The sequence below is a fragment of the Patagioenas fasciata genome, chromosome Z (genome assembly GCF_037038585.1).
Source record: "Patagioenas fasciata isolate bPatFas1 chromosome Z, bPatFas1.hap1, whole genome shotgun sequence".
NCBI lineage: Eukaryota > Metazoa > Chordata > Aves > Columbiformes > Columbidae > Patagioenas > Patagioenas fasciata.
In genome coordinates this window covers 45,052,743-45,064,819 of record NC_092560.1, presented here as the reverse complement: position 1 = coordinate 45,064,819, position 12,077 = coordinate 45,052,743, and the positions used below count along the sequence as shown (strand labels likewise).

General features: G+C 38.9%; 1 protein-coding gene across 1 annotated transcript in view; it reads right to left on the bottom strand.

The window, feature by feature from the left end:
• PPIP5K2 (diphosphoinositol pentakisphosphate kinase 2) overlaps positions 1 to 12,077 on the bottom strand; it is a 59,869-nt gene that overhangs the window by 28,898 nt on the left and 18,894 nt on the right. Inside the window, exons 6-16 of the mRNA XM_071802110.1 lie at positions 8,033 to 8,187; positions 7,526 to 7,627; positions 6,611 to 6,772; positions 5,419 to 5,540; positions 3,980 to 4,081; positions 3,343 to 3,429; positions 2,339 to 2,414; positions 2,148 to 2,257; positions 1,117 to 1,202; positions 321 to 446; positions 93 to 214 (exon numbers count right to left, since the gene is read on the bottom strand). Coding sequence (XP_071658211.1) covers positions 93 to 214; positions 321 to 446; positions 1,117 to 1,202; positions 2,148 to 2,257; positions 2,339 to 2,414; positions 3,343 to 3,429; positions 3,980 to 4,081; positions 5,419 to 5,540; positions 6,611 to 6,772; positions 7,526 to 7,627; positions 8,033 to 8,187 — 1,250 coding nt within the window. The remainder of the gene's footprint in view (positions 1 to 92; positions 215 to 320; positions 447 to 1,116; positions 1,203 to 2,147; positions 2,258 to 2,338; positions 2,415 to 3,342; positions 3,430 to 3,979; positions 4,082 to 5,418; positions 5,541 to 6,610; positions 6,773 to 7,525; positions 7,628 to 8,032; positions 8,188 to 12,077) is intronic.

The window sequence follows — 12,077 nt, the reverse complement described above, 5'->3', positions numbered from 1 at the left end:
ATAAACCATAAATCTCCTCCACTCTTCAAAAGAAAAAGCAAACTTGAGAACATCAGTATTTTTTAAATTGAAAATAAAGTTTTGCATTTTACCTTTGCAAAAGCTGCTGCAGTCATCTGAACACGTCCCTCATCAGAAGCGTAGATTTTGAGATCATGTCGATAAGTGCTATGTAATCGAAGTAAACCACATCCAGGAAATCCAGCATAATCTCCTACCAAACAAACATTTTGCTCAAACTCTCATTTTCACACTGGATTATCTTCAAGGGGGATTTATGCCATTCAACACATTTTTAAAATTGTTGTTATTTTTTTTACCTTGTCCACCTGGATACATACACCTGAAAGCCCTTCCAAGCTCTTCTGCTTGAACCCTGCCTGCAGGGGTTAATTCTCCTCCCCATTTTAGAACCAGAAGCAGTGACGGCTCATTTCTTCTACTATCTAATTGTACACAGAGAGAGGAATTTAGTTGTGAAGCATATTACAAATCTTTGGTGTTTTTATGCATATGAACAAAAATATCTGGACTATGCAAGGCTTCAGTAAAGGATCTCTTCAACATTATGAATCTTTAATAGCATTGTAACATTAAGAAAACATTGAACGGGAGAACTAAATAGACACTTAAACAGGGAAACCTGAAGTAGTTAAATTACATAGAAAACACTGAGTGAAGAATATTTAGCATGAAATTTGAAGCAAAAAGTAGATTGAGAAAGAAATATTGAAACAAATTGGTTTCTAAATACCCTAGAGTTACTTCAGTCAACAACCACAGGTCAAAGATCAGAAAAGCTTATAAAAGTTTTAAAGATAACAGCAAATGTTGAATAGGATTCTCTCATCCTGGCCGCAAAACACCATTTTGGGTGAATCACTGGAGCTTCTTTTTACCCTAATTTTCTGTTACAAAAAAAACAGTGTTAGAACACAAATCTACTACATAATTTTAGGTGTACAATTCAGCAGATTGAGAGACTGCATATCTTCCAACAATACAAATATTCATTCGAAACGCTATACTCCTTAACGTCAGGACATGTTATACTGCTAGTCCGTGACTGTTTAAACACATGACATTCAGTGATTAGTTGCAAAAGTAATACAATACCTTCCTCTTCACTGGAAGTCTTTGGGCAACCATGAGGAAGATACGTTAACTGAACTTTGCGATTTATGCCTGAAAAATGCCCATACCTGAAGTAGGAACCGGGGAAGGCGAGAGAGGAACAGAGAGAGAAACATTTTAAATATTTTCGACCAAATCTGCCATGTTCCTGTAACAGCAAATAATAAATCTATGCTGGCCATTGATTTGTGCATTTGACCACCATTTATTGAAGCAGTGCTTAGAACAAATCTAATTCAGCAAGCACAGAATGACTACAGAAGTATCAACCATTCCATAATAAAACATTGAAAAATACTATTATCTATTTTTGACAACACTAAACAGAAAACTGATTTAAAAAAAGCATTTGCAGGCTGCACAAGTAATTTATCTATTCAGATCCACAACAGAAGTGCCTATCAGTATCCAGAATCTGCTCTGGCAGTCTAGATCTACTACCACTTAGAGTCCTGAGACCCCAGATCTCTAAAAAATCTTGAAGACTTAGGCTGTGGGTTTTTAAATGTTCTTTTCTTTTTCTAAATTTTTAATTCTTTAATTTTTAGTAAATTATTAAATATTTCAGGCTTAATACACAAAGCATTATTTATTTGGAATCCTGCAAGTTTGCTGTAAGTAGACAGTACATATGGTGAAAGATCTTACTGGGTCCATCAGCTTTCATGATGTCATATACTGCAAGACACAGACCCTACACTCAAATACTCTAAGTTGAAAAGCATGCAAGATAAAACTTGAGATCAAAGAAAGTAATTTTTTCATGTAGAGAGACATGAAAGAAAGACACTAGACAAAGCAGTAAGTTCAACTGAAAAGGAAAAAAAAAATGAGAGATGGTCCAGGTCTCCTTCATGAAGTCAAACATGTCATCCTTTCTTTTGATAACCGCTGTGCTTGAATTAATGTATCATTACATAATTGATAACCATTGCAACCCAAGCAGCAACTGGTCACAGTCAAAATAGCTGACAGAACTTTGTTGCTGTGAAGCCTGAAAATTAGACACTTACATTTCTAACACAGTCTTCAGCTGCTCAAGTTTTGCTTTACTTTCTTCAATTTCAGAATCATTGTTTTGCCCAAGTTCTACAAGGAGTTGCCTTGCTATATCAAGTACTTCCTAAAGAAAGGAAACAGAGGATGTACTTAAATAATTTTCTACTTGAAAAACACCACAGCAAGAAAATAAAGACAAACTTGCCTGCAACTGTTTCGGCTTTTTCAGTTTTAGTTTTCCAGATTTATATCCATCACATTTTTCAAAGAGATCAAAAAACCTTTAAAAGAATAGTGATTAAACAACACAGTTAATAAGTAAAAATACAAATGGCTCTAAAACTTTAAGTGGCTTGATATAAGCACCTTTACACTATTTGAAAAGCATGTTAAAACCTGCACTACAGAGGTCAAACCTACCTTTATTCAAATCCCATTTCCCGAGAAAAGTCTTCAACACATTAGGTAAATAAGGGCGCTAAAAATGTTCTCCTACTGACTTGTCAAGTGTTAAAAATAAAGGTGAAGATATTCTATAAATCAAATGACATAATATTCGAACATAGAGCTATGTCAATCTTCAAGAACGATCCTGAACAGGAGTAGAGACCAAAAATACCAAATAAGCAGTGCTACAGATTTATAGCACGTATGTCTGAATGCAAGAATCTTGTCTCAAAACAAATACTTAACTTTTTACTGAAATTGCACCTAATTTCAGGCCAATCATGTAAGGCACTGTATTAATGTTAACATAAAAGCATCTACCAGAAATTCAGAGTCACCAAACTCTGCCAAATCTAAAAGACAAAAAGCTGGTGTAGTATGATGACAGCACACACAAAAACAGTTATGATAAAAAGAGAAAAAAGAAAGTCATGGTGAAATGGTGAACCACAAATATTCTCTGCTGCTTTATTTTGAATAAAGACTTCTATAGAGAAAAATGCTTTTTCATTAAGATCAAGCAGGACTGTTCACAAGGCACAGCATAGGATGAAAGAAGTCTGCACAAGTAATTTGCAAGTCCTCTTAGAAAGAGAGGTGCATCCTTGTTAAGTAGCTTTGACATAAGTTAGATTTCAAACAAAACAAAACAAAAACCAACTTGCATGATGCATTTCCTGCTCTATTCATTGCTTCCACAGCCTCAAGAAGTGAGCTCTGCTCTAAGGCATCCAAATTAATTTTTACCAGGATTCTACTTACTTCTGATGTTTTACTTCCATTTTCATTTTTTGTTTTGGTGTTCGGTCCCCATGGCGTATTACAGCTATAACACATCTAAGCTCCATCCTGAAATTTCAAGAGAGTTATATTTCACCATTTGATATATAACAGGGTCTTTTATTTTATATTAAGACCATCACAAATCAAGATGATTGACAAAGCTGTAGTTATCTGACATAACTACAGAAGTGATGGAAGGATATGCAAGAGTATAAGGTTAACTGAAAATTATGTAAGGTAAAAATATAAATATTGATTTTAAGACTTGGGTAACTACAGAACATCTATTTTAAGTAGTTCTTAAAACAATGATTTGGGGTTCATTAAATGAGAGAGCATGTTTATTAGAAGCGTGTATTAAGTTGGTGCTGGAACAATGATTAGCAGGGAAAGAAGCTATGCGTAAAAGACGCTACACTTGAAAATCTGCTGTTCTATACTCAGCTTGACTAAGGGTCAGAAACTCTGATTGCTGGCATAGCAATTGTGATTTCTTCCTTGTTTTCACCACAAAAAACAAGCGTTCATAGGGCACACCTTGTGAAGAGAAAAAAAAATTCACACAAAAGTTACATTAGGAGTTTGCACAATTCAGGTGTAACTACAATTTTCTTACATTGTTCCAGAGGTGGTTGGGACAATAGGGATGTCCTCGGCTTCCAAAGGAATCGACCATGGTATCTGAAACTGCGGAGCAAGTTCTCTCATGATGATATTTCTAAAAAACAGGGTCAAAAAGAAAAAAAAAAAAAAAAAAAGACCACACTAAGTTTAAAGCACATCTTATACAACACATACAAACTCCAAAGCAAACAGATAATAGATACATGTATTCTACCAATGTGCTTTTAGAGTAGTAGTGTTAAGAGTCTCTAGATACATATTTTTCTTTAAATTGTATAATAAAAACCTACTTCAATGACATTTAAAGCCACTACAACTGCTAGAGAGACAACATCACACTAATGGCACTGAATTTTTAAGAAACTTCAGTTTTTGAACTCCAGTTTCTAAAAGAGTTCCTTGCATATGATTTAGTCTTGTTCATTTAAATATTCAGATACCTGACTCCATAGCCTAACTGAAAGCCATTCTCATCAGAGTAACTTCAGTGATAATTTCTCAAACTGGAAAAACAGGTGAAGTCTCTTGTCGTAACTACAAAATAACACTGCCTCCACCTTCAGAGGTTGTTTAATCTCCGTTTCTAAATGTTCCGTTTCCCAAGTATTTAATCGAACTATACTGAGCTTCAGATTAATATCCACATAAGAAACAGCAATACTGAGGAAAAAAGTTGTGCATCTTAAAATGGATAAGCCAAAATTTAATTTCTCAAAAGCTCAAAAAAAATCTGCTCTTACTTAGCACTGCAGTGTATTACCTTAAGGAATAAAGCATAAGGAAAAATCATGAGATAACTTTTCACAGAGAATTCAACAGCGACAACAATTTGAATAAAGAAAAATCAAAATGAATCTGAGAACTGCAATTCTAATTCAAAAAGCGACTTAAAACAATAGGATTATAGTTGTTATCTAGGACTTCAGCTTAGCTCTTCCTCCTCTAAATAAGATCCCAGAGCATTTGTTAATGTAGAAAGTCATGCGATATCTCATCAGTACAATCCAATCAGTTTGGTTTTACCAGTATGAAATCCACAAATATACAAGGATACATCAATGCACATTAATTTGGGTACATATAAACAGCAGCAAGCATAACCATCCAGTGGTGCTTCTTTACTTCAAACGAAATTTCAACTGCCTTTAAGAACTTAATCTGTCTTTTGAAATATGTATTCAGTTAGCTTTAAGTGTTCACAAAACACTCAGACTCAGATGTTTTGCATTATTTTAGGAATAGGAAATTTCTTTAGGATTTATTTATTGATTAAGGAGTCTTTTTAATATCTTATTTTTTAATTTAATGACTTACGTGATATTTCATTTTAAATAATTAATTTAGGAATAAGGGATAGGTAGCACATAAACTATAGTCACATAAAACACAGTGTATAGGCAAAACTCCTGAAATAAATCAGTAAACTCTTACCCCAGTATCTTAGCACAATCATCATAGTATTTCATGGAGTTTTTCACAAAACTGAAGCCATTCACATCACAGACATAAGACTGTCCATTAGCACGCAGTAAATCAAAGCCACAAACTGTTTGCTGTTTTTAAGAATAAAAGTTCAAGTCATTGATCACCTTCCTTACGATTGCTTTTTCTAAATAAACCATATTGTAACATGTTATTCATCTGAAAACATGACAAAAATACAAAAGACTTTATACTTAGTACCTTTTGCCAGTTTCATGTTAGGTTCGCTCATGTCATGCAAAAACCTTCCTGTTTTTAACTTTATAACCTCAACTTGATATTACCCTTCCTACATATACCTAGCAGTATCAGCATCAAAAGTCAAGTTCACACGTGCACATACTGACAGTGTTTCCTCCCTACACATAGTTTTTAAGGGTGGCACGCAAGTAATGACAAAATAAAAACATTTTTGTCAAAAATTAAATTTGGCAGGATAATTTTGACATTGACATAATGTTGACATTAGTAGTACAAGACACTAAATGTTATTTCAACATATTGTTTTTTTAGATGTCAAAGGCCCATTTGCTAGGTAAGAGAGATTCACACCCTACAGGCTCTAGAATGCCACCATAGTCACACACAGGTAACATGACAGACTGAAAGACAGTCTTTTAATGAGACAGGTGAAAGGAGGGTAAGAGATTGTATGGAATTTTGAACAAAGGAATCTTAAAATTATACAAAAATGGGAACTATGAAACATTTCAAATAAGGACCTAGTCATGTCAGTACCAAATTAATATTTAATTGGGTTCACTGTAAACACTAAGTAACGAAAGTTACAAAAACTTAACTACTGAAATTGTGTTTTGCTAATCTAGAAACCATTAACAAAAATGTGTGAACACGTAATGCATAGAACAGACACGCTGTGGACTAGCAAAGCGCAACAACAACATGTGAATTCAGGAAACTTTGCAACATAAAGAACCCATCCAGAACTTTTCAATGAATTAAAGGAAGAATTTGTCTAGTTTAAAATAATACGTGGATGCGGAAGTTCAACTTCAACCTTCCTATGAGTTCTGCAGCCATTATCACTGCTGGCTCTGTGTACTAAAACCCTACAGAAGTTTCATGTAATAAACAATTAATTAACACAATGTTTGATCAGATAGGAAAGTAATCAGCTTACTTTAAAGGCAAGGCATACTTTCCAAGCAATTAACTTCTCTCTTGCATTCAGGATGACGGGATACCTCACTTCTTTTCCTTCACTATCTCGTTCTACCTTGCCATCCAGAGCTGGAGACTTCCGGGCTTCAGCATGAGCATAGTCTGGACCTACTGTGTATACCTTTATTGAAAAACAGGAACTCCTGATTCACTGTAATTAAATTACATTACATATATGCATAGGTTTTGCTAAATCTATCTCCAATGTGATAATGACTTCAAAAGATACTAACTGCTTTCATAATTGAAAAGGTCACTCTTAAGTACCTTCCGCAATGGCATTCTCTGCCTTCAATAAATACTCGTCATTTACTGACAACCTAGATAAAGTAAGAGGAGAAGACAGCTGGAGGACAGGTAAGGAAAAATAATAATTATAAAACTTGATAAATAAAAATTAATTTCCCAATTATGGTGGTACAGAGGTAAAGAATAGTGGTGTTCTCTCCACAGCATCTGTAGAAATTTGACAGCACATTAATTTGAGAGTTATTTCAGTTTACTTGATTATAGAAATCTGGCTGCAGGACTATATGATTTTCTTCATTAAAAAATATCTTATTTTAGGCAGGCCTAAACAAAGCAAAGATCTGCCCAGCTTCAGCACAACAAGCCAGGAACTTGAGAGAATGATTGTGCTATCTCCTCTGCCGCAGTCAGACAATGTGTTGGGTAATAAGCCTCCAGTACTTGATCCCAACAATAGAAGCAAAGCTGCTCTCTATCACAAGTTCTGTGTTCAGCTAGAATAAGAAAGAAATTATTTACTTACAAACTGTATCAAAATTTCATTAAAATTAATCCTTGCCACAAAGATAATGTCTTGGAGCACTTGATTGTTCTAAATATAAATAAGAGTGCACAGTTTTCATACCTTCACATCAGTGCCATCTGTAGGCATGAATTCCTCATAAATATAGGAGCCTGTTTTTCTCACACTGCTTTCAGGGGAATAAACGCTGCTTCTGCTACCAATCTGAAATGAATATTTTTCTATTAATAAACTCACAGCCTACTGCCTGAGAAACTTTAAAATTTTTTAAAATAACACACTTGTAATAAGAAAACACTTCCTGTACCAAATGAAGCAAGTAGATTTTGGTCGTTCCCAGAATATTTTTATAAGATTCTGAATGTGCATGGATGGTGTATGCTTCTTTTACCTATAAGAATTTGCAGTAGCTGACAATCTCCTGCAAGGAACAAGGTTCTTCATTCAATCTACATGTTCTAATGAAATGAATTCCTCTGATCTGCAACTACTGCACAAGCAGGACATGACAACACAGGTACCAGCTAACACATGGATAGGACAGAATTACCCTGAACTTCTGTTAGACATCTACAACTTTAGTAGATACCTTTAGTACAATATCCCCACCTTTCGAAAGAGCCTCTGGCTTCCACCTCCAGCAGATGTTGGATAATAAATGTAAACATTGTGGTCCTCAGCACTAACCGGCTTTTCTACAAAAGGCTTTTGGAAGATTTCTCCATTCACTTCCACATGATCTTCTCCTTCAATCAAGTTGCATTCTAAAGAAACATTGTGAGCAACACAGATGTAACAATACATTCATGGAATGAAATTATTAGAGATTTGGGGTAAATTTGTAGGTTGAAATAAAAAGATTATATTACATAGAACAGAATCATTTCAGTTGGAAGAGACCCTCAGGATCATCAAGTGCAACTATAACCTAATCTAACTCAAGCACTAAACCATGTCCCTAAAACTCTCATCTAAACACCTTTTAAACACCTCCAGGAATGGTAACTCCACCACTTCCCTGGGCAGCCTGTTCTAACACCTAACAACCCTTTCTGTGAAGAACCCTTTCCTAATATCCAATCTAAACCTCCCCTGATGCAACTTGAGGCCATTTCCTCTTGTCACAGACTCACAGAATCAACTGGGTTGGAAAAGACCTCAGAGATCATCAAGTCCAACCCTTGGTCCAACTCCAGTCCATCTACTAGATCATGGCACTAAGTGCCATGTCCAATCTCAGTTTAAAAACCTCCAGGGATGGTGAGTCCACTACCTCCCTGGGCAGGCCATTCCAATACCTGATCCGTCCGTCTGTAAAGAATTTCTTTCTAATATCCAGCCTAAATTTCCCCTGGCAGAGTTTAAGCCCATGCCCCCTTGTCCTACTGCTAACTGCCTGGGAGAAGAGACCAATTCCCCCTGGCTCTAACTTCCCTTCAGGTAGTTACAGAGAGTGATGAGGTCACCTCTAAGCCTCCTCTTCTCCAGAGTAAACCACTCCAGCTCCCTCAGCCTCTCCTCATAGATCTCGTGTTCAAGTCCCTTCACTAGTCTTGTTGCTCTTCCCTGGACCCGCTCCAGCACCTCAATATCTTTCCTGAGCTGAGGGGCCCAGAACTGAACACAATGCTCCAGCTGTGGCCTCACCAATGCAGAGTACAGAGGAAGGATCACTTCCCGTGTCCTGCTGACCATGCTACTTTTGATACAGGACAGGATACCATTGGCCTTCTTGGCCACCTGGGCACACTGTTGGCTCATGTTAAGCTTCCTGTCAATTAGTACCCCCAGGGTACTAATTGACTGTCACTTGCTACTTGGGAGAAGAGACCAACACTCCATGATACAACCTCCTTTCAGATAGTTGTAGACAGCAATAAGGTCTTCCCTCAGCCTCTTTTCTCAAGGCTAAACAGCCACAGCTCCCTCAACTGCTCCTCCTAAGACTTGTGCTCCAGGCTCACCAGCTTCATCGCCCTCCTCTAAACTCTTTCCAGTATTTCTATGTTCTTCCTACGATGAGGGGCTCAAAAGTTAACACAGTGTTCAAGGTGGGGCCTCACCAGTGCTGAATACAGTCACACAATCACTTCTCTAGTCCTGCTGGCCACACTATTCCTGAGAGAAATCAGGACGCTGTTGGCCTTTTTGGCCACATAGCCACACTGCTGGCTCATATTCAGCCAACTGTCAACCAACACCCCCAGATCCCTCTCTGCCAGACAGCTTTCCAGCCACTCTTCCCCCAGCCTGTAGCGTTGGATGGAGTTGTTGTGACCCAAGTGCAGGACCCAGCACTTGGCTTTGTTAAACCTCATACAACCTCAGCCCAATGATCCAGCCTTTCTAACCTTCAGCAGATCAACTCTCCCACCCAATTTGGTGTCATCTGCAAACTTACTGAAGGTGCAGTCAATCCCCTCATCCAGATCACTGACAAAGAGATTAAACAGAACTGGCCCCAATACTGAGCCCTGGAGAACACCACTCATGACTGGCCACCAACTGGATTTGGCTCCATTCACCACAACTCCTTGGGCCCGGCCATCCAGCCAGGTCTTTATCCATCGCAGAGCACACAGTGACAAAGACTTTACTAAAGTCTAGGTACACAACATCGACCGCCTTTCTCTCATCTACTAGGTGGGTCACCTTGTCAAACAAGGAGATTAGGTTGGTCAAACAGGACCTGCCTTTCATAAATTCACAGTGACTGGGCCTGATCACATGGTTCTCTTGTACATGTCATGTGATGTTACTCCAGACCATCTGCTCCATGACCTTCCCTGGCACCAAGGTCAAACTGACAGGCCCGTAGTTCCCTGGATCCTGCCTCTGGCCCTTCTGTAAAGGGCGTCACGTTAGCTTCCAGTCAACTGGGACCTACTCAGTTGGCAAAGATTGCTGTAGATAATGGAAGGTGGCTTAGTAATTATCTCCACCAGCTCTCTCAAGTATCCTTTGATGGATCATAACTGGCCCCACAGACTTGTGGGTGTCTAAGTGGTGTAGCAGGTCACTAACCATTTCCCCTGGGATTAATGGGGCTTCATTCTGCTCCCTATCCCTGTCTTCTGGCTCAGGGGGCTAGGTACCTGGAGCACAACTGTTCTGACTACTAAAGACTGAGGCAAAGGCAGCATTTAGTACTTCAGCCTTTCCTTCATCTTCTGTCATGATGTTTCCCTCAGCATCCATCAGGGGATGGAGATTCTACTTAGTACTCCTTTTGTTGCTGATAAATTTATAGAAACATTTCTTGTTTCCTTTTCCAGTAGTGGCCAGGCTCAGCTCTAGTTGGGCTTCTGCCCTTCTAATTTTCTCCCTGCACAACCTCATAGAATTCTTGTATTCCTCTTGAGTAGCCTACCCATCCTTCCAAAGGTTATAAATTCTCTTTTTATTCCTAAGTTCAAGTCAAAGCTCTCTACGCAGCCAGACTGGCCTTCTTCCCTGCCGGCTCGCCTTTTGGCACACAGGGACAACCTGCTCCTGCACCTCTAAGATTTCATTCTTGAAGAAAGACCAGCCTTCCTGGACTCCTTTGGCCTTCAGAAATGCCTCCAAAGGGACCCTGCCAAGCAGCCTCCTAAACAAATCAAAGCCTGCCCTTCAGAAGTCCAAAGCAGCAGCTCTGCCCACCACCCTTGTAACTTCTCTAAGTATAGTAAACTCAGTCATTTCACGATCACTATAACCAAGGCAACCTCCAGCTGACACATTGCCCACAAGCCTTTCTCTATTTACAAAAAACAGATCCAGTGGGGCTCCTTCCCTAGTTTTCTCACTAACCAACTGTGTCAGGAAGTTGTCTTCCATGCACTGTAGGAGCCTCCCTAGACTGCTTCCTCTCTGCTGTGTTGTATTTCCAGCAGACATCTGGTAGGTTGAAGTCCCCCATAAGAACAAGGGCTAGCAATCAGGAGACTTCTCCCAGTTGCCTGCAAAATATTTTATTTGCCTCTTTATCCTGGTTGGGTGGTCTGTAACACACCTCCACCAGGATGTCTGCCTTGTTTCCCTTCCCCTTGATTCTCACCCATAGACACTCAACCCTCATCAAGCTCCAGACAATCAAAACACTCCCTAACATACATGCCTCCCCCACCTATCCCTTCTGAAGAGTTTATAGCCATCCACTGCAGTGGTCCAGTTGTGAGAGTCATCCCAGCATTTTTCTGAGATGGCAATTAGTGTTTCTGCCTCATAATGGCTTACAGTTCTTCCTGTTTGTTGCCCGTACTGCATGCATTTGAACAGACACACTTCAGCCAGGCCATTGATTCTGCCACCTCTTTCTGGTGAGAAGCCCCGATTCCTTTGTGGTCCTCATCAAGTGCTTCTGTGGATTCTGACACAACAACCACCCTTGTGTTTCTCTTACTGCGTGGTTCTCCATCCCCTACCTTCACTGGGAGGGCAGACCAAAGGGCCTCATTAGCACTACCCTTAGGTGCGCATGTCACCATTAGGTTTGCCTCTGCCACACCTGGTTTCCTCCCCCTCTACCATCAAATCTAGTTTAAAGACCTCTCAATGGGTCCTCCTAACTCCTGCCCCAGGATCCTTTTCCCCTTTTGAGACAGCTGCATCTCATTTGTCACTAGCAGGCCAGGTGCCATGTAAGCCAATGCATGATCAAAAAACCCAAAAT